Here is a 20456-nt window from a genome sequence, read left to right as displayed (position 1 = left end):
ACTTGAACACGATCTTCAATCTTCATAACGCACTTAGGTAAATGGGTCAGAACCAGTGTAATTATCTATATATCTAATAGACAAACCCTGTAGCACTATTCATCAATAGTAATCAGGAGTATTTTTGTCATTTCACATTTTTTTTTTGTCTCTAACGATAAAAGAAGCAACTCTCATAAAAGAACCAACCCTTCATTGTTACCAAAAGATGTCGAAAAAATTTTTTTTTTTACCAAAAAAATCAACTAACCTTTTTTTTTCCTTTTCTTCCTCAACGATAAAGGAAGCAACTTTCATAAAAGGAACAACCCTTCAATGCTACCAAAAGATGTCGAAAAACATTCTTTTTACAAAATAGATCAACTAACTTTTTTTAAAAACAAAAACAAAAAAAACGAACGGTAAAAGAAGCAACTTTCACAAAAGGAACAACCTTCAATGTTTCAATGTTAGATATCGAAAAAAATTCTTTTTTACAAAATAGATCAAGACTTTATTTTTTTTTTACTCGCATTTAAAACGGAGCTCCCGACGCGAAGCGAGTGCTCCACAACTAGTTCATTACATTTCCGTAAATAAGAAAAGTTAGGTTGACCTTGACTTCAACTATACAAAATCAAAATATACAAGTTGTGATCTTGACTCCATTTCATTTATTTTATTATTATTATTATTATTATTATTATTATTATTATTATTATTATTATTATTATTATTATTATTATTATTATTATTATTATTTTTCGTCTATACAAATCATCATCCCCTTCGAAGAGTATTAATCAAATGATCCAACTTCTTGTTCACACTTTTTCACGAAGGCTTATACTTTCTTGCCTAAATCTGACATCACTAAATGGATGAGATTGTCTCCGTCCAAGTTAGTCGGAGAGGAAATTTATGTTATTCTGATATACACAACATAATTAAATTATCTTGTGATTTTTATTTTGGGTTAGCGAGAATCTCCCTATGAACGAATACATTGGCTCCCCAATAGAGGGTAAACCTCGAGTAATCAAGCCCCCCGGGCGTAAGACCTGATATCGGGTGAATTGCACATTATGCGCACCCTCTAGTCACACTCTCTTTCCGAACGATTTGGCATAGCCAGGAATCGAACTCGGGTGGTGTACTTCATTGGGCAACTCGGTGGCCACTTAGGCAACCATTTATTATCTCCCTTTCTGAACGATTTGGCATAACCAGGAATCGAACCCGAGTGGTGTACTTCTTTGGGCAACTCGGTAACCGCTTAGGTAACCATTTATTATCAAACACCCCATGATATGTTGCTATTGAGATTTGTACTTGAGTTTTAAAAATACCAACCACTAGACTATCTTTTGAAAATCCGCATCATCGAATTTTAAAAAAGACTTTCTCTAATAACTTTTTGTGATATTTTGTTAAGGAAGAATTTATTTCAACAAAAATATTCGTCGTTTCAATGTAAGAGTTCACATTTCCATTTTAGTTGGTATCAAGATTTACTATCTATTTTAAAAAATAAACAATCAACTTTACTTTTTCACTCTCACTTACATTTTATCTCAAAAGTTTATGCTATGGATGAGCATCGATAGTTTGGTACCATACCATACTCCTATCGAATTGGTACTGTACTGCTACAATCGGTATGATATTCGATATTCAGTATTCAGAAATTTCAGTTCGTTATTTTCGGTACGGTACCGATATTTTTTCCTTTTAGTACCCAATACCGGTCACATTATAAATATGTAAGATAAGTTATTTATAGATATAGTACGGTCCGAGATATTTTACTATTTATATGGATATTTTGTTGTTTTAATTTACTGTAGTATGAAAAGGTGAATCAGTTTGTTGATAACATAAGAGGTGACATGCTATAAATGTATATTGTGCTGGTGTTTAGTTGATTACCTCTTGTAGTCTTCTTGTTATACTATCCTGGTGTTTAGTTGATTACGTCTTATACTCTTACAGTTTTTTTTTACCATGTTGCTACATGTCTCATGTCATTGTGGGTAAGGTTTTAGCACTAATTATTTATTGAATTAATATGATTACAGTATTATCTTCTTGACTATCTATGAACTTTTTTAACTATGAACCTTTGTGATATTGTTATGACAACTATTGTTCAAGTTATTTAAAATATGCACAAATTAATCTTTTATTTTTATTATTTAATTCGGTACGGTATAATACATGTTGTTATCTTATCAGTAGGAAATAGGTGTAGTACGTATTTTTACCGTATCGGTACCGGAACCATACCGGTACCGAATTGATAATAGCGGTACGGTAATCAGTACTCATTTTTGAATAAAAATCTGGTGGTACCTACCCAGAGGCGTAGCTATGTAGAGCCCAGGGTGGCCACGGGACACCACTGAAATACGCGATGTAGTGGAAAAAATTTGGGTTTTTAACTTGCGACACCAATGGACAGTGTAAATTTTTTTTAGTGACACCACTGAAATAAGACATCTAGTAGAATTTTTTTTTTAGTTTTAACCGGTGACACCACTGACCACCAATCCTGGCTCCGCCCCTGTACCTACCGGTTTAGTACGATTCAATACCGGTACAATACCATGTTCATCACTAGTTTATGCCTATGTTTCTTGCACTTTGTCAAAGTAAATAAATAGAAAAACTAGTTTTCAACTTTCTTTCCAATTTTATTATTATTAGAGCACCCGGAGTCTATACATTTTTTTTTTTCTTTGTCGACCAAATTTGACACCGAGAAACCGACGTTGGTGACTCCCTTTTGGCGTCAAATCACCGTCCCTTCTCGCCGTCGAGGTTAAGTGTTGGCACACGACTTTGTAAAAACATCGGTTTTGTTTGAAAATTTTGAAATATATCCGTTGCCAACGTATATCTTTCAATAGATATATTTTTTTCGGCTTTAGATGTCATTTTTTCATCTATATAAACACATATACTATATACATATCAATTATTTTTTCAAACTATTCTCTCTCAAATTTCCATACAAGTAAAAAAATATCTTCATCTAACGATGTGTATATCATGCAAGTGCTTTATACTAGGTAAAAGGTAAATATAGAGCGATGTTGAAATGGAAAGCGAAAACAAGGCGGAGAGTTCATACACACGTCGTTAAATACAACGTGAAAATGAACTTGCACACCTACGATGACTATTTTGTTGAAGATTGCAAATGTCACGATGAAAATTTCAAAACGCGGTTTCGGATATGACGACGTGTATCTCAGCAACACTAAATCGGTTCGGTAGTAAGCATTCTTATTTTCACACTGAAATTTCCAAAATTTAGAGTTTATCATTGTGGTGATTCGTGCAAGGCATTCATTCGTAACACATTAACCATTTATAAACGTACATTGTTGTATCGTTATCCACTATGGCCTGCAACTACACCGCTTCAATTCTCCATGTCGCGAGAAGTACAACAAAAGAAAAACGTTAGAGCGTCGATTAGATGACATTAGTAGATAATTGATCACATTATTTTGACTTTATGGAGTGATGTTGGAATGAAAATATGAGTTATTGTAATTTAATGACTCTAGATCAACGTGGTTATTTTACGGTAAGTCGTGCAAAATTTCTAATGGGGACGTGAATATCAAATGATACAAAAGTATCCTCATGGTTTTCTGACGCAACGCCAACATAAGGCACTACCTAAAATTTGCGAAATTTTCTATATGGTTAGGTACTATAACGACTCTGATTTTTCCGTTAAAATTTATTTCTAAAACATATTAATTCCCGACATTATTTGCATTTATTATAGTTTATGCACACGTAAATATTATCATATTTCTAGGATTTACTAGGTTTCGATCTCCTGTAAGACCACTCCCAACCATGACGCACTTTCTCCCCAGGACACACCGCCACATCAGCGCCACATCAGCTTTCTCTCTCCATTTATTTTTCACTTCCTCCCCATCACACACCACTACCAACCATGACATGCTTCCTCCCTATCACATACCCCACAAAATTAATTAAATATGTAATGTACAAGTTATTTATGGTAATGTACAAATAAATTATGCAGGAAAATAAGGAAAGAGAAAATATATCCGTGCTGCAATATGTCATGAGGAAGAAGGAAAGGAGGGCGGAGGAGGGAGGTGGTGATGACACATGAATGCCAATGAAGTTTTCGGGAGGGCGGATGAAGAATGAGTGAGGGCGGAGCCCGTTAGAAGTGGTCTAATTTTAAAAAGTTAATGTATTGCGATATAAATGTATCGAGATTCGAGATTTAACATAAAGGTTCAAGTGTCAAACTTACAAAAAAAAATTAAAAGTTGTGAGGAAACCCATGGTGGGCTCATAATACCGATCGGCCCTTCCTGATCTCTAGGCCAGGTTTTCATTTTTAAAATATAAGGCAACTTATCTAGTCCATAACTCCTATTTGCAACCCTTAAATTTGTACGTGCTTTTCCCCCTCTCTCTTTGAAGCTGACGACCGAATCACCATGTCCAATCCATCATCAATTTTTAAAATTATTCATTGATTCAAGCTAGGAATTGAAAGCTAGTAGTTAGTTGATAATCATTCTCGCGCGTTCTATTGATTTCTTGCTATAGATTGTAAGAAAATCAGAACCTAATCTTTTATAATCTAAAATTATTACATATTATTTCAAAATTAAGGGTTTAACTAATGTATATGATCATTTCTTAAGTGTTCATGCATGTTTCACTTGTTTTTGAGTTGACTGAAATTCGTAATCAGATTTAAACTGACTGTTCTTGCTAGGTATCTATTTTATTATTTTTATAAATTTCATATTTAGATTCTACATTTAAAATACATAACTTTTCATAGAGGATTCATAATATTTCGTTGAGTTCTGAACTATTTATGATTTTTCTAAAGTGCATATGCCCTGTTGGAAATTTTTTGTGACCTACGAGTATAGTTTAATTGTCTTAAAATATCGGTGTTGAATTAGGGAATGAATTTTTTTTTTTATGGTTACATAGGACTTGATTAACAAATTTTTTCAAGTGGTTTCAGGTTATTTTGAGTCGTGATGATTTAGTTATGATTTTTGCAAAAACGTTGTCTCTTTAATTGGATTTAAATAAGGAAACTATTATTCCTTATTTTTCTGCACTTTTTGGTAATATTATTTGATCAAACGAATTTTGTAGGTCGATGGTTTATGTCCGAATAGTCTATGGTAAAAAGATGTGAAATCTATTTGCATTTCATATTTTTATATAAAATTTTGTTTGTCGAAAGGTCAAGCTGAAACTATTGTTGAGTGTTGAAAGGTCATGCTCATAAGATTAACTTTCATGAAGATGCCAATCATGATTTCCTGTCATATCATCTTTTATTAAAAGTTAACTTATATGTTGTCTTATAAGATTTACGATTGTAATTTGTAAAGTACTAAATTAATACTTAGATGTAGGTGATTCAAATGGGTATTTAGCCTGAACTATATAAACGCTGAGTTGCGCGTTGCCGCGACTAATTTTGGTCGTAAGTAGGGTGTTTATATATTTACTTACAATTGTATATATTTTGCTCAATTGACGATATCAGTTACACGTTTTTGTATATAACTTTTATTAACTTACGTTAAATTTATATTTTTATGAATACTTTAATGATTTCATTTCATTAATAGAAATATCTTTGAAAATAACTTTCAACGGATACCTGCCCGTTAACCAGCTTAATCCAACATATATGGATATCAACCGATGAATAAAATGAATATGGATCGATTATATATATATATATATATATATATATATATATATATATATATATATATATATATATATATATATATATATATATATATGAAATGGATACGGATTTAAGATCACCCGGTCCATTACCATTCCTAATAGAAATGTCATTTTAGAATTAACGAGCAAAAAGGATCACCACGAGTTGCTGCGAAAAATCGTTTGCAACAATAGATTTCAATATATACATTAACCATCTAGTTTAATAATTTACAATTACAATATACATATCCACAATTGTCACAAAGATATATGTTTCTCATTAGGCTATTTTACTCTTAGTGGACATACATTTACAACAATCTTATTAAAGTGTTAATTAGTATAGGCTATTTGAGATATATTAGATGAAAAATAAAATGATAAAAAAATAATATAATCGTATTTCTTTTTGAGATCTACCAAATTAATTGATATAGCCTATAACTAAAAATGATAGTGAAAAGAAAATATTTATTAAGTAAATATGTTAAATAAAAGTATAAATTTAATAAAAGATTAAAAGCTTGAAAGAAAATAAATTATATTATATTATATTATATCCACATACCAAATCTGATGAACATTTTACTGTACACATGGTTACTTTTATTGTTTTATGATTTGAATTATATTATACATTATATATACACACTAAATCCCATAAACATTTTACTGTTCACATGGACACTCTGGTCTTTTCACACTTAAAATTACGATTAAAGCTATAAATAGATCATATTTTTATTTTTATTCTATTGTACGTTATATACCCTCGTAAATATACTACTATTATATGTCATAAACTTATAAATCATGTATCTATGTAAACAACTTTTAAATCGTGTATTTATATATCTATGTAAACAAAACGTTACCTATTACCGCGTATACCGGTTAAAATACTTATATGGCATTTTAGAAATAATAAATATAGCATCAAATACTCGGTAATAAATATGTTCTTCTAGAAAGATAACTACAAATTCATGAAATCCGTGTGTATACACGGGTCTAGAGTAGTATATAAATATAATTCATGCCGATACGATATAATACATACATTAGATAGATTATATTTATTAGTTACACCATCAACTTGATTATCCTAAACTCAACTCACTTCGTAACATATTTTCGAGTCTAATCACATTGCCCACAACCTTCTTCAGCGATGTCATCAATTTGCACACCGGAGTCATACACCACTCCAACGTTCCAATCAGCCGGAAGCACACTTTTAGCCCAAATCGATTTTCTATCGTATCCGGATGTAACCACCAACCGAAATTGCAATGCACCAGCCGGAACTCGACTTGTCTCCCAAATAGCACCAGACTTTCTACTCAAATAACCCCAACTTGTCGAACCAACCTTAATAAATAATACTTCACAAGTTACTTATGTGAATTTTCGATGTAGTATAATGTTGATCGAGTAACAACAAAGATCAACGTACCTTGGCAATATAAACGGCCACGATCTCGGTTTGTCCACCTTGATACAAGAACTTTATGGCAAGATATTGAAGTTTGTGGCTTGATTCTTCTACTCTTACTGCAAGATTTTTTCCTTTGTAATCACAAGGCACTCTACACAGTTTAATTAGAAATCAGTACTTTTTTTTCATAATAATTACGTTCGATGTTTTGCTAGTGCAGTAGTACTATATACTTATGATGCTCTTTTTAACGTACCTAAAATGGTTGTGGCCCAATAAATGGTGCACACTTTTACATCACACGTTAATTGACATATGGCTCAAGAATGGGCATTTTTAATTGTGGCCCAGTAGTAGAGCCCACCACCACTAGGCCAGCACTATGCCACTAAAGTTGAAGAGATTTAGCAATTTTTTTAATTAATGAAGTCAGACTTATTTGAATGCATAATCAAAGATAAAAGTAGCTATACACGTTGAAATATTTATTATTATTTTTTATTGGCTGGAGCAGAAACAAATCTCTCACACTCAAATAGAGATGATGACTTTTTCTTCATGTGAGAGTGAAGAACTCTCTCTCTAAACGTGGATAAAAAAATAACTTGTGATGTATTGGAGAATAAATGATAAGAAAGATTGTTTACATCTCACATCGTTTATACCTCGTAAGCTGTGAAATTATGTGGTGTTGTTTTTTGAATATTAATTATAGAGCATAGCCAACGAGGCCTTGCTTCATTGGTATCCATGTTTCATGGATTCGAGAGTGATCCAGGTTCGAGTCTAACAACTAACAACTAACCTTGACTTTCACAAAAATAAAAATAAAAATAAAAAAATAAAAAAAATTATAGAGCATAGATATTACTTTATCTTTTATTTTGCATATATATATTTTTTTAATTTACATAATAACTCTAATTTATAAATGAGTATTGCTAACATGTGCCTCTATATCACATCATCTTACGTAAGTATTAAATTATCATAAACTTTCCAAAGATAGAAAAATTACATTAATTACAACTTTTATTTTAGAAACTTTTTTTTTTGGCAAAATAACAATTACTATTAGAAACTTTTTTTGGCATAATTTTTTTTATTTTACAAACTTTCACGTTTATTCAATGCATTTTAATTAATTTATGGAATGGATGAATATACTCACTCTCAACCCTTCTTATCATGTGGCATGAGAGCACAACAAAATCCTTTATAAAATATGTAATTAAGTTAATATAATACTCCTTCCGTCGCTAATTTGTTGACCATAAATTTTTTTAGATTATTCAAATTAATTGTTCACTTATATAAATAGATAAGAATAAGAAAACAGAGTTTTTTATACTCTTACGTAACAAAAAAGTAAATAAAAAGTAAGAGTCAAAATTGTAAGTAAAGAAAAAGTATTGTATGTAACTAATAGTAATAGTTGATTACAAGTTAGTTAATTGGCCACGATCACTTTAAATATCTCATATATAAATGGATTTTTTTTAAGGATTATGTTAATACACATTAAATCATTATATACAACGATTATTTTTTAGTTTTATAATGACGATCATCAACTTATACAACACTTTAAGTGCTTTAACCACCATTTTTTAGTGTTATAACACTTTAAAAGTTGCCAGTTAAAAAATTCTATATCAATAAGCAAATGAAAATGTGCACCTTTTATATTCAACATTGGCAGCACCAAGTTTCAATATATTCTGTTCCATACCCTTGTTAGCCATACTCATCAAAGCTCTGCTACTCAACACCAACTCTGTCTGTGTGTTCTTATTCAAATCAGTCACTATTACTTGTGTTCCAGATTTTGAACACATCTTTTTATCCATGCATCTAACCTACAAATCAATGACATTTCATCATCATCATCGGCATCACATTAAAACAACTACATATGTCCAAATATTTAAAACTTGTACCTGGAAACAAGCACCACAACCCGACCCGGATTTGAATATGCTAGGAATAGCAGCAGCAAGATGACCATCATAGAAGCTTGTTGCAGATGAACCATACCCACATGCTCCATCTACATTATTTCACAAAGATAATTGATACCCATTATTTTAATTCGAAAAATATTATCATGGTCAGTCTCAAAATTTAATTTTTATAAAAAAAAACAAAATATGGTACATGAAAGAGCAGAAGCATTAGTGAAAAGAACAGCTTTAGTTTGGTGCAGACATCTGTCACACCCACTAGTCGATGATGCAATTATTGGAAGGGTAAAGAGGAAGTAGATGAAAATTGCCATTGTGTTTGTAGTGTGTTTTTGTGTTTATAGATGGATGTGATATATATGCCTATGTGAATGTGAACTATGTGGAATGTGAATATGATCGAGTTTATATAGATATAGATACGAGTATTTGAAAGTATTTAAAAATATTTATTTTTTATACTCCGTAACAGTTTAAGGACAAAATGTCGGTGAACATGGGTTTGTCTTGGGAATATATTAAAAGATTATTGGTGTTTTCATACTACTGTATCAAGAATGATTTATTAATATATTTTGAAATACATTTTTGATTTTGAAGTATCAAAAATAAAATGGGAATGAAATATTTCTCCTTTATATACCTGCTATATCCACAATTCCACATATACATGTCGGTAAATGTACTATTTATAGAAGATAACAACAAAAGAAAATAATTACTAGCATTTATGTTTATTTGTTGTTCATGTATGGTAAAAAAGGTAAAAGATTTTACATGTCCGGGTTACTCGGGAAGGCGAGTAATCAGACCTCATACTCTAATGTACGCAATTCAACAGGATTACTGTAGTGACCCGAACTTTCCATGATTATTTCATGATTATATATTAAATGAAAACTATATTTGCATGATTAAATGTTTCCAACATGTTAAGCAATCAAACTTGTTAAGACTTGATTATTTGAAATGAGTTTCATGTAGACAATTGACCACCCAAGTTGACCAGCGATTCACGAACGTTAAAACTTGTAAAAACGACATGATGATACATATATGGACATATATATGGTTAACATGAGATTATGATAAGTAAGTATCTCAATAAGTATATTAACAATGTGTGATATACATAAAAAATGAGAATATTGAATTATGAAGCTCGAAACGATATACATAACGATTTTCGTTATAACAACGTCTTACTAAATACATATGTATTGTATTAAGATATTGATATACTATATTTAACATGATAAAATGATAATTAAGTATATCATTGAGTGTATTAACAATGAACTATACAAGTAAGATGAGACTACTAACTTAAGAATTTTGAAAACGAGACATATATGTAACGATTATCGTTGTAACGACATTTTAAAGTATACATATCATATCAAGATATATTCATTGTTGGTGATTTGTGTCACCAATATGATTTAAGTGTAATGGGATTAATTTGTTAACCCAAAATAACTTTGATAAATATCGAACAAGCTTGGAAAAGTGTGGAGTGCACAATTGTTTGAACTTATCTTCATTATGACGCGGGTTCGGGGGCAGCGCCCCCGATAGCGGGGTCCAAGGGGTGGCAACCCCTGGCGGGGTCCAAGGGGCAGAGCCCCTGGCTGGGGTAGAGCTGCTAGGTCAGCTTGGAAACTTTTTGTTTGGGTTAATATCGCTCTATTAAAAATGTGTTAAAAATTTGATTTTAAGATTTCAACAACATTAAATAAGATCGTTAACTAAGACACATATCAAAGTACTTCTACTTAGCAAAAATACTTACAATTTCATTCTCATTCGTTTTCATCAACAATTTTACTCGTATGCACCCGTATTCGTACTCATACAATACACAGCTTCTAGATGTATTTACTATTGGTATATACCAATAGGAAACCATCATGATCAACCATAATTGATTGGAATTTGGAGTTTTTCATGTAGGGTTTATCTTTGACTAATTGTAAGAATTATTGCAACTAAATTCCAAGCTTAAAAGTTAATCAAATTTGACTACATATACATGCATATTCACGTCCATAATTCTATCACCATAACCCATTTGATTTCAATCTTAATCTTAATTTTCTTTCTACCTAAACACTTTCATTCAAGAACACATCTATATTCAGCAACCTTTCTTCATCTACATCAAATTCTACTTCAAAATCTAATGTATAATCGTCATAAGAAAAATCATTCAAGAATCATTTCAAGTTTACTAGATTACTACCAAGCTTTCTAATCCAATCCAAGTAGTCATCCAAGATCAAGAAACCTTTGTTATTTACAGCAGGTTATCTTTCTTATTCAAGGTAATACTCATATCCAAACTTTGATTCGATTTCTATAACTATAAACTATCTTGATTCGAGTAATAATCTTACTTGAAATTGTTTTCGTGTCATGATTCTGCTTCAAGAACTTCCAAGCCATCAAAGATCCATTCAAGCTCAAGATTATTTTTATCATTTCCAGTAGGTTTACCTACTATACTTGAGGTAGTAATGATGTTCGTAACATCATTCGATTCATATATAAATAACTATCTTATTCGAAGATTTGAAAACGTAATCACTAGAACATAGTTTAGTTAATTCTAAACTTGTTCGCAAACAAAGTTAATCCTTCTAACTTGACTTTTAAAATCAACTAAACACATGTTCTATATCTATATGATATGCTAACTTAATGATTTAAAACCTGAAAACACGAAAACACCGTAAAACCAGACATACAACGTCGTAGTAACAACGCAGGCTGTTTTGGGTTAGTTAATTAAAAACTATGATAAACTTTGATTTAAAAGTTGTTCTTCTGGGAAAATGATTTTTCTTATGAACATGAAACTATATCCAAAAATCATGGTTAAACTTAAAGTGGAAGTATGTTTTCCAAAATGGTCATCTAGACGTCGTTCTTTCGACTAAAATGACTACCTTTACAAAAATGACTTGTAACCTGTATTTCTGACTATAAACTTATATTTTTTCTGTTTAGATTCATAAACTTAAGTTCAATATGAAACCATAACAACTTGAATCACTCAAAACGGATTTAAAACGAAGAAGTTATGGGTAAAACAAGATTGGATAATTTTGCTTGTTGTAGCTACGTGAAATTTTTAACAAATCTATACAAATCATATCCTAGCTAACTTATATTGTATTATACATGTATTCTAATATATTATGTAATCTTGGGATACCATAGACACGTATGCAAATGTTTTGACATATCATATCGACCCATGTATATATATTATTTGGAACAACCATAGACACTCTATATGCAGTAATGTTTGAGTTAGCTATACAGCGTTGAGGTTGATTCCAAAAATATATATACTTTGAGTTGTGATCTAGCCTGAGACGTGTACACACTGGGTCGTAGATTGATTCAAGATAATATATATCGATTTATTTATGTACATCTAACTGTGGACAACTAGTTGTAGGTTACTAACGAGGACAGCTGACTTAATAAACTTAAAACATTAAAAAGTATTAAAAATGTTGTAAATATATTTTGAACATACTTTGATATATATGTACATATTTGTTATAGGTTCGTGAATCGACCCGTGGCCAAGTCTTATTTTTCGACGAAGTGAAAATCTGTGAAAGTGAGTTATAGTCCCATTTTTACTATCTAATATTTTTGGGATGAGAATACATGCAGTTTTGAAAATGATTTACAAAATAGACACAAGTATTTAAACTACATTCTATGTTGAATCGTTATACCGGATATCGCCCTTGTTGAACTTGGTAGCCTAAGAATTGTTGTTTATTATAATTGCCACCAATTGACGCGAATCTTAAAGATAGATCTATGGGCTTTGACACGCTCCAGTCAGAGAATTTGAACTGCTTTAGTACTTCGATATTTATATATGGGGATATTCTAGATGCATTTGTTAATGCCGGTTACCAGGTGTTCAACCATATGAATGATTTTTATGCAGATTGCATGTTATTAAAAGATGAAATCTTGTGGTCTATTATTACAATTTGATATATAGGTTAAACCTACAACTCACCAACATTTTTGTTGACGTTTAAAGCATGTTTATTCTCAGGTGATTATTAAGAGCTTCCGCTGTTGCATGCTAATTTATGGACAAGAGTTGGAGTCAGCATGCTTGTATAATATTGTTTAAAAACTGCATTCGAAGACATATATATTGTTGTGTAATATTATTGTAAACCATTATGTAATGGTCGTGTGAAAACGCTATATTTTAGATTATCATTATTTGATAATCATCGTAATATTTTAAAGGTTATGGTTTGTTTTAAAAATCGAATGCAGTCTTTGAAAAACGTCTCATATAGAGGTCAAAACCTCGCAACGAAATCAATTAATATGGAATGTTTATAATCGATATGAACGGGACATTTCAGTTGGTATCCGAGCGTTGGTCTTAGCGAACCAGAAAATTGCATTAGTGTGTCTTACCGAGTTTGTTAGGATGCATTAGTGAGTCTGGACTTCGACCGTGTTTACTTGAAAAATGATTGCTTAACAAATTTTGTTGAAAACTATACATTATTAACATGTGAATATTATGTGATATATTAATCTCTTAACGCGTTTGATATTATGTGATAGATGTCTACCTCTAGAACAAGTCCCATTGACTCACCTAATAATAATGAAGAGTCAAATGTAAATTGGAATGATTCGTGGACTGATTCACAAGTTCCCGAAGAGGAACCGGAAGAAGAGTCTGAACCGGAAGAAGAATCGGAACCGGATGAAGAAATAGAACCGGTGGGGAAAATAATAAAACGGTTAAGTAAAATAAAATCCTCAACCAACCGACCAAGGTTAATTATGGTCAATGGTGTTTCCGCCAAGGAAGCAAAATATTGGGAGGATTACCAATTCTCCGATGAATCGGATTCCGACGAGAATTCCGATGATGTTATAGAAATTACCCCAACTGAATTTAAAAAGGCAAAAGAAAATAATAAGGGAAAGGGCATAAAAATAGAGAAATCTAATTCCAACCCCGATGAACTTTATATGTATCGTCAACCCCCGAAGTCCTTAAGTTGTAACAATGACCCGGGAACCTCTAAACCACCAGGTTTTTCTAAACCAATGTGGAAAATGACGGCTCGTATTAGGGGAACATCATATATCCCTAGAAACTTGGCAAAACGAACCAAAACCGAAGAAGAAGAAACAAGCGAGTCGGAATAAGATAGTTGTATTCGTGTGGTGTAATATATGTAATATAGTGGGCTTATGCTTTATGATATATGTAAAAATTGCTTGTATTAATAAGTATTTTTTTTATGAATCTAACTCTTGTCTATTTTACAGTATAAAAACACAAAATGGATAGACAACCCAATATTTTAAGAGACCTACCCGGAGATATGATTGATGAAATCTTGTCTAGAGTCGGTCAGAATTCTTCGGCACAACTATTTAAGGCGAGATCAGTTTGTAAGACATTCGAAGAACGTTCTAAGAATGCCTTGGTTTATAAAAGGCTTTCGTTCGAAAGATGGGGGATATCACATTGGGAAATCCATAAGTTACGATGTGTTTACTTTGACGCATATATTGCAGGGAACCCAAATGCTATTTTACGCAATGGGTTAAGAAATTATTTTGACTCAATATATCCGAATATTGGACTTCGTGATTTAGAAAAAGCGGCTAACATGCAACATAAAGAAGCATGTTATGCTTACGGATTAGTAATGTTCGCTTCTCACCAAAGTGAGAACAAGAACATCAGGCTACAACTATTAAACAAAACATTCCCACAAGTGACGGAGTCGGTAATTGGGGTAAGAAATGAGGTTTTTAGATTGTTACGGGACTGTTGGACATTACGTAACCCTCGTCCCTTTGACGACGTTACAACACGATGTCTTATCAACGGCCATAATGGTTATGTTCCACAAGACCAAGGATGGGAAGTAATCCTAGTAAAACCAGAATGCATGACTTGTTTCTGGACGTATGAATTACGTGTCTTTATTGCCTTTGCTGAACGACTTGTGTACTAGCTAGAATTATCTTCACAACCATCTTGTATCAAATTTATTGTGTGCTATATTTCATGCTATTTGTAAAATAAGCGGTATTATAAGTTTGTAAAATATTGTGTAAAAGTTTGAACGCGAAATATTATTATAATCAGTTTTTCATATATAATTGTAGTAGTTGAATTGTATATTAGCTACTAAGTATGAACTTAACGGGTAGGTACTACCCGAATTTAAACTTATAAAACGCTAATATGAAGAAAAAGCTTTTATAAATGAGTTCATATTATGCTACGAAATACTATTAACTACTCTTAATATTCTGTATGATTAACTTGTTCCATTTGACTATTTTGAAGGAAATGGCACCGACTACTCGACACACCGTGAATATGAATGAAGAGGAATTCCGTACTTTTCTAGCTTCAAACATAGCCGCAGTACAGGCTGCGCTACATACCAACAATAACCTTGGATCTAGCAGTACAGGAAATCGTGTAGGATGCACCTACAAAGAATTCACTGCCTGCAAACCTTTAGAATTTGATGGAACCGAAGGACCGATCGGATTGAAACGGTGGACCGAGAAGGTCGAATCGGTGTTTGCCATAAGTAAGTGTACTGAAGAGGACAAAGTGAAGTACGCTACGCATACCTTCACAGGTTCTGCGTTAACATGGTGGAATACCTATCTAGAGCAAGTAGGACAAGACGATGCGTACGCACTACCATGGTCAGCATTCAAGCACTTGATGAATGAGAAATACCGTCCCAGAACCGAGGTCAATAAGCTCAAGACAGAACTTAGAGGGTTACGAACCCAAGGATTTGATATTACCACGTACGAAAGATGATTCACAGAATTGTGCCTATTGTGTCCGGGAGCATTCGAAGATGAGGAAGAGAAGATCGACGCGTTTGTGAAAGGATTACCGGAAAGAATCCAAGAAGATATAAGTTCACACGAGCCCGCCTCCATACAACAGGCATGTAGAATGGCTCACAAACTAGTGAACCAGATTGAAGAAAGAATTAAAGAACAGACTATTGAAGAGGCCAATGTGAAGCAAGTCAAAAGAAAGTGAGAGGAAAACGGTGATAAGAATCACCAATACAACAACAACAACAGCAATTACAACAATAATCGCAACAATTATCCCAACAATCGCAACATCAATCGCAACTACAACAAACGGCCCAACAACAACAACAACAACAACAACAACAACAACAACAACAGCAACTACAACAATCATCCCAACAACAATAATAACCACAACAACAACAACAATCAGAAGCAACTATGCCAAAGGTGTGAAAAGTATCACTCGGGGTTCTGCACCAAATTTTGCAACAAGTGTAAAAGAAATGGTCATAGCGCGGCGAAGTGTGAGGTCTACGGACCAGGGGTTAATAGAACGAAAGGAACAAATGGTGTCGGAAATAGTAATGGCGGAGCAAGTAGTGTCGGAGCAAGTTATGCCAATGTAGTTTGTTATAAATGTGGAAAACCGGGCCACATTATTAGAAATTGCCCGAACCAGGAGAACACGAATGGACAAGGCCGCGGAAGAGTTTTCAATATTAATGCGGCAGAGGCACAGGAAGACCCGGAGCTTGTTACGGGTACGTTTCTTATTGACAATAAATCTGCTTAAGTTTTATTTGATTCGGGTGCGGATAGAAGCTATATGAGTAGAGATTTTTGTGCTAAATTAAGTTGTCCATTGACGCCTTTGGATAGTAAATTTTTACTCGAATTAGCAAATGGTAAATTAATTTCAGCAGATAATATATGTCGGAATCGAGAAATTAAACTGGTTAGCGAAACATTTAAGATTGATTTGATACCAGTAGAGTTAGGGAGTTTTGATGTGATAATCGGTATGGACTGGTTGAAAGAAGTGAAAGCAGAGATTGTTTGTTACAAAAATGCAATTCGCATTATACGAGAAAAAGGAAAACCCTTAATGGTGTACGGAGAAAAAGGCAACACGAAGCTACATCTTATTAGTAATTTGAAGGCACAAAAACTAATAAGAAAAGGTTGCTATGCTATTCTAGCACACGTCGAGAAAGTACAAACTGAAGAAAAGAGCATCAATGATGTTCCCATTGCAAAAGAATTTCCCGATGTATTTCCAAAAGAATTACCGGGATTACCCCCACATCGATCCGTTGAATTTCAAATAGATCTTGTACCAGGAGCTGCACCAATAGCTCGTGCTCCTTACAGACTCGCACCCAGCGAGATGAAAGAACTGCAAAGCCAATTACAAGAACTTTTAGAGCATGGTTTCATTCGACCAAGCACATCACCGTGGGGAGCTCCTGTTTTGTTTGTCAAGAAGAAAGATGGTACATTCAGGTTGTGTATCGACTACCGAGAGTTGAACAAACTTACCATCAAGAACCGCTACCCACTACCGAGAATCGACGACTTATTTGATCAACTACAAGGCTCGTCTGTTTATTCAAAGATTGAATTACGTTCCGGGTATCATCAAATGCGGGTGAAAGAAGATGATATTCCAAAGACTGCTTTCAGAACACGTTACGGTCATTACGAGTTTATGGTCATGCCGTTTGGTTTAACTAATGCACCAGCTGTGTTCATGGACCTTATGAACCGAGTGTGTGGACCATACCTTGACAAGTTTGTCATTGTTTTCATTGATGACATACTTATTTACTCAAAGAATGACCAAGAACATGGTGAACATTTGAAAAAGGTGTTAGAAGTATTCAGGAAGGAAGAATTGTACGCTAAGTTTTCAAAGTGTGCATTTTGGTTGGAAGAAGTTCAATTCCTCGGTCACATAGTGAATAAAGAAGGTATTAAGGTGGATCCGGCAAAGATAGAAACTGTTGAAAAGTGGGAAACCCCGAAAACTCCGAAACACATACGCCAGTTTTTAGGACTAGCTGGTTACTACAGAAGGTTCATCCAAGACTTTTCCAGAATAGCAAAACCCTTGACTGCATTAACGCATAAAGGGAAGAAATTTGAATGGAATGATGAACAAGAGAAAGCGTTTCAGTTATTGAAGAAAAAGCTAACTACGGCACCTATATTGTCATTGCCTGAAGGGAATGATGATTTTGTGATTTATTGTGACGCATCAAAGCAAGGTCTCGGTTGTGTATTAATGCAACGAACGAAGGTGATTGCTTATGCATCTAGACAATTAAAGATTCACGAACAAAATTATACGACGCATGATTTGGAATTAGGCGCGGTTGTTTTTGCATTAAAGACTTGAAGGCACTACTTATATGGGGTCAAAAGTATTATATATACCGACCACAAAAGTCTTCAACACATATTTAATTAGAAACAACTGAATATGAGACAGCGTAGGTGGATAGAATTATTGAATGATTACGACTTTGAGATTCGTTACCACCCGGAGAAGGCAAATGTGGTAGCCGATGCCTTGAGCAGGAAGGACAGAGAACCCATTCGAGTAAAATCTATGAATATAATGATTCATAATAACCTTACTACTCAAATAAAGGAGGCGCAACAAGGAGTTTTAAAAGAGGGAAATTTAAAGGATGAAATACCCAAAGGATCGGAGAAGCATCTTAATATTCGGGAAGACGGAACCCGGTATAGGGCTGAAAGGATTTGGGTACCAAAATTTGGAGATATGAGAAAAATGGTACTTAGAGAAGCTCATAAAACCAGATACTCAATACATCCTGGAACGGGGAAGATGTACAAGGATCTCAAGAAACATTTTTGGTGGCCGGGTATGAAAGCCGATGTTGCTAAGTACGTAGGAGAATGTTTGACGTGTTCTAAGGTCAAAGCTGAGCATCAGAAACCATCAGGTCTACTTCAACAACCCAAAATCCCGGAATGGAAATGGGAAAATATTACCATGGATTTCATCACTAAATTGCCAAGGACTGCAAGTGGTTTTGATACTATTTGGGTAATAGTTGATCGTCTCACCAAATCAGCACACTTCCTGCCAATAAGAGAAGATGACAAGATGAAGAAGTTAGCACGACTGTATTTGAAGGAAGTCATCTCCAGACATGGAATACCAATCTCTATTATCTCTGATAGGGATGGTAGATTTATTTCAAGATTCTGGCAGACATTACAGCAAGCATTAGGAACTCGTCTAGACATGAGTACTGCCTATCATCCACAAACTGATGGGCAGAGCGAAAGGACGATACAAACGCTTGAATACATGCTACGAGCATGTGTTATTGATTTCGGAAACAGTTGGGATCGACATCTACCGTTAGCAGAATTTTCCTACAACAACAGCTACCATTCAAGCATTGAGATGGCACCGTTTGAAGCACTTTATGGTAGAAAGTGCAGGTCTCCAATTTGTTGGAGTGAAGTGGGGGATAGACAGATTACGGGTCCGGAGATTATACAAGAAACTACTGAGAAGATCATCCAAATTCAACAACGGTTGAAAACCGCCCAAAGTCGACAAAAGAGCTACGCTGACATTAAAAGAAAAGATATAGAATTTGAAATTGGAGAGATGGTCATGCTTAAAGTTGCACCTTGGAAAGGCGTTGTTCGATTTGGTAAACGAGGGAAATTAAATCCAAGGTATATTGGACCATTCAAGATTATTGATCGTGTCGGACCAGTAGCTTACCGACTTGAGTTACCTCAACAACTCGCAGCTGTACATAACAATTTCCACGTCTCGAATTTGAAGAAATGTTTTGCTATACTTTTTCTCACTATAAACCTATACTTTTTATGTTTAGATTCATAAAATAGAGTTCAATATGAAACCATAGTAATTTGATTCACTCAAAACAGATTTAAAATAAAGAAGTTATGGGTAAAACAAGATTGGATAATTTTTCTCATTTTAGCTACGTGAAAATTGGTAACAAATCTATTCCAACCATAACTTAATCAACTTGTATTGTATATTATGTAATCTTGAGATACCATAGACACGTATACAATGTTTCGACCTATCATGTCGACACATCTATATATATTTCGGAACAACCATAGACACTCTATATGTGAATGTTGGAGTTAGCTATACAGGGTTGAGGTTGATTCCAAAATATATATAGTTTGAGTTGTGATCAATACTGAGATACGTATACACTGGGTCGTGGATTGATTCAAGATAATATTTATCGATTTATTTCTGTACATCTAACTGTGGACAACTAGTTGTAGGTTACTAACGAGGACAGCTGACTTAATAAACTTAAAACATCAAAATATATTAAAAGTGTTGAAAATATATTTTGAACATACTTTGATATATA

The 20456-nt window shown here is 33.4% G+C and overlaps 1 protein-coding gene across 1 annotated transcript; it reads right to left on the bottom strand.

Annotated features, from left to right (window-relative positions):
* Nucleotides 1-6696: 6696 nt before the first annotated feature.
* On the bottom strand, nucleotides 6697-9513 carry LOC139847909 (expansin-like A2). Its single transcript, XM_071837639.1, has 5 exons — nucleotides 9353-9513; nucleotides 9136-9245; nucleotides 8876-9054; nucleotides 7214-7346; nucleotides 6697-7128 (listed from the first exon to the last, which is right to left on the bottom strand). Exons 1-5 carry the CDS (start codon nucleotides 9471-9473, stop codon nucleotides 6898-6900), a joined length of 774 nt encoding a protein of 257 aa, XP_071693740.1. The 5' UTR covers nucleotides 9474-9513; the 3' UTR covers nucleotides 6697-6897.
* Nucleotides 9514-20456: the final 10943 nt, after the last annotated feature.

This window comes from Rutidosis leptorrhynchoides, chromosome 5 (assembly GCF_046630445.1).
Source record: "Rutidosis leptorrhynchoides isolate AG116_Rl617_1_P2 chromosome 5, CSIRO_AGI_Rlap_v1, whole genome shotgun sequence".
NCBI lineage: Eukaryota > Viridiplantae > Streptophyta > Magnoliopsida > Asterales > Asteraceae > Rutidosis > Rutidosis leptorrhynchoides.
The sequence above is the reverse complement of the archived record's forward strand: the minus strand, read 5'-3'. Positions and strand labels throughout refer to the sequence as shown.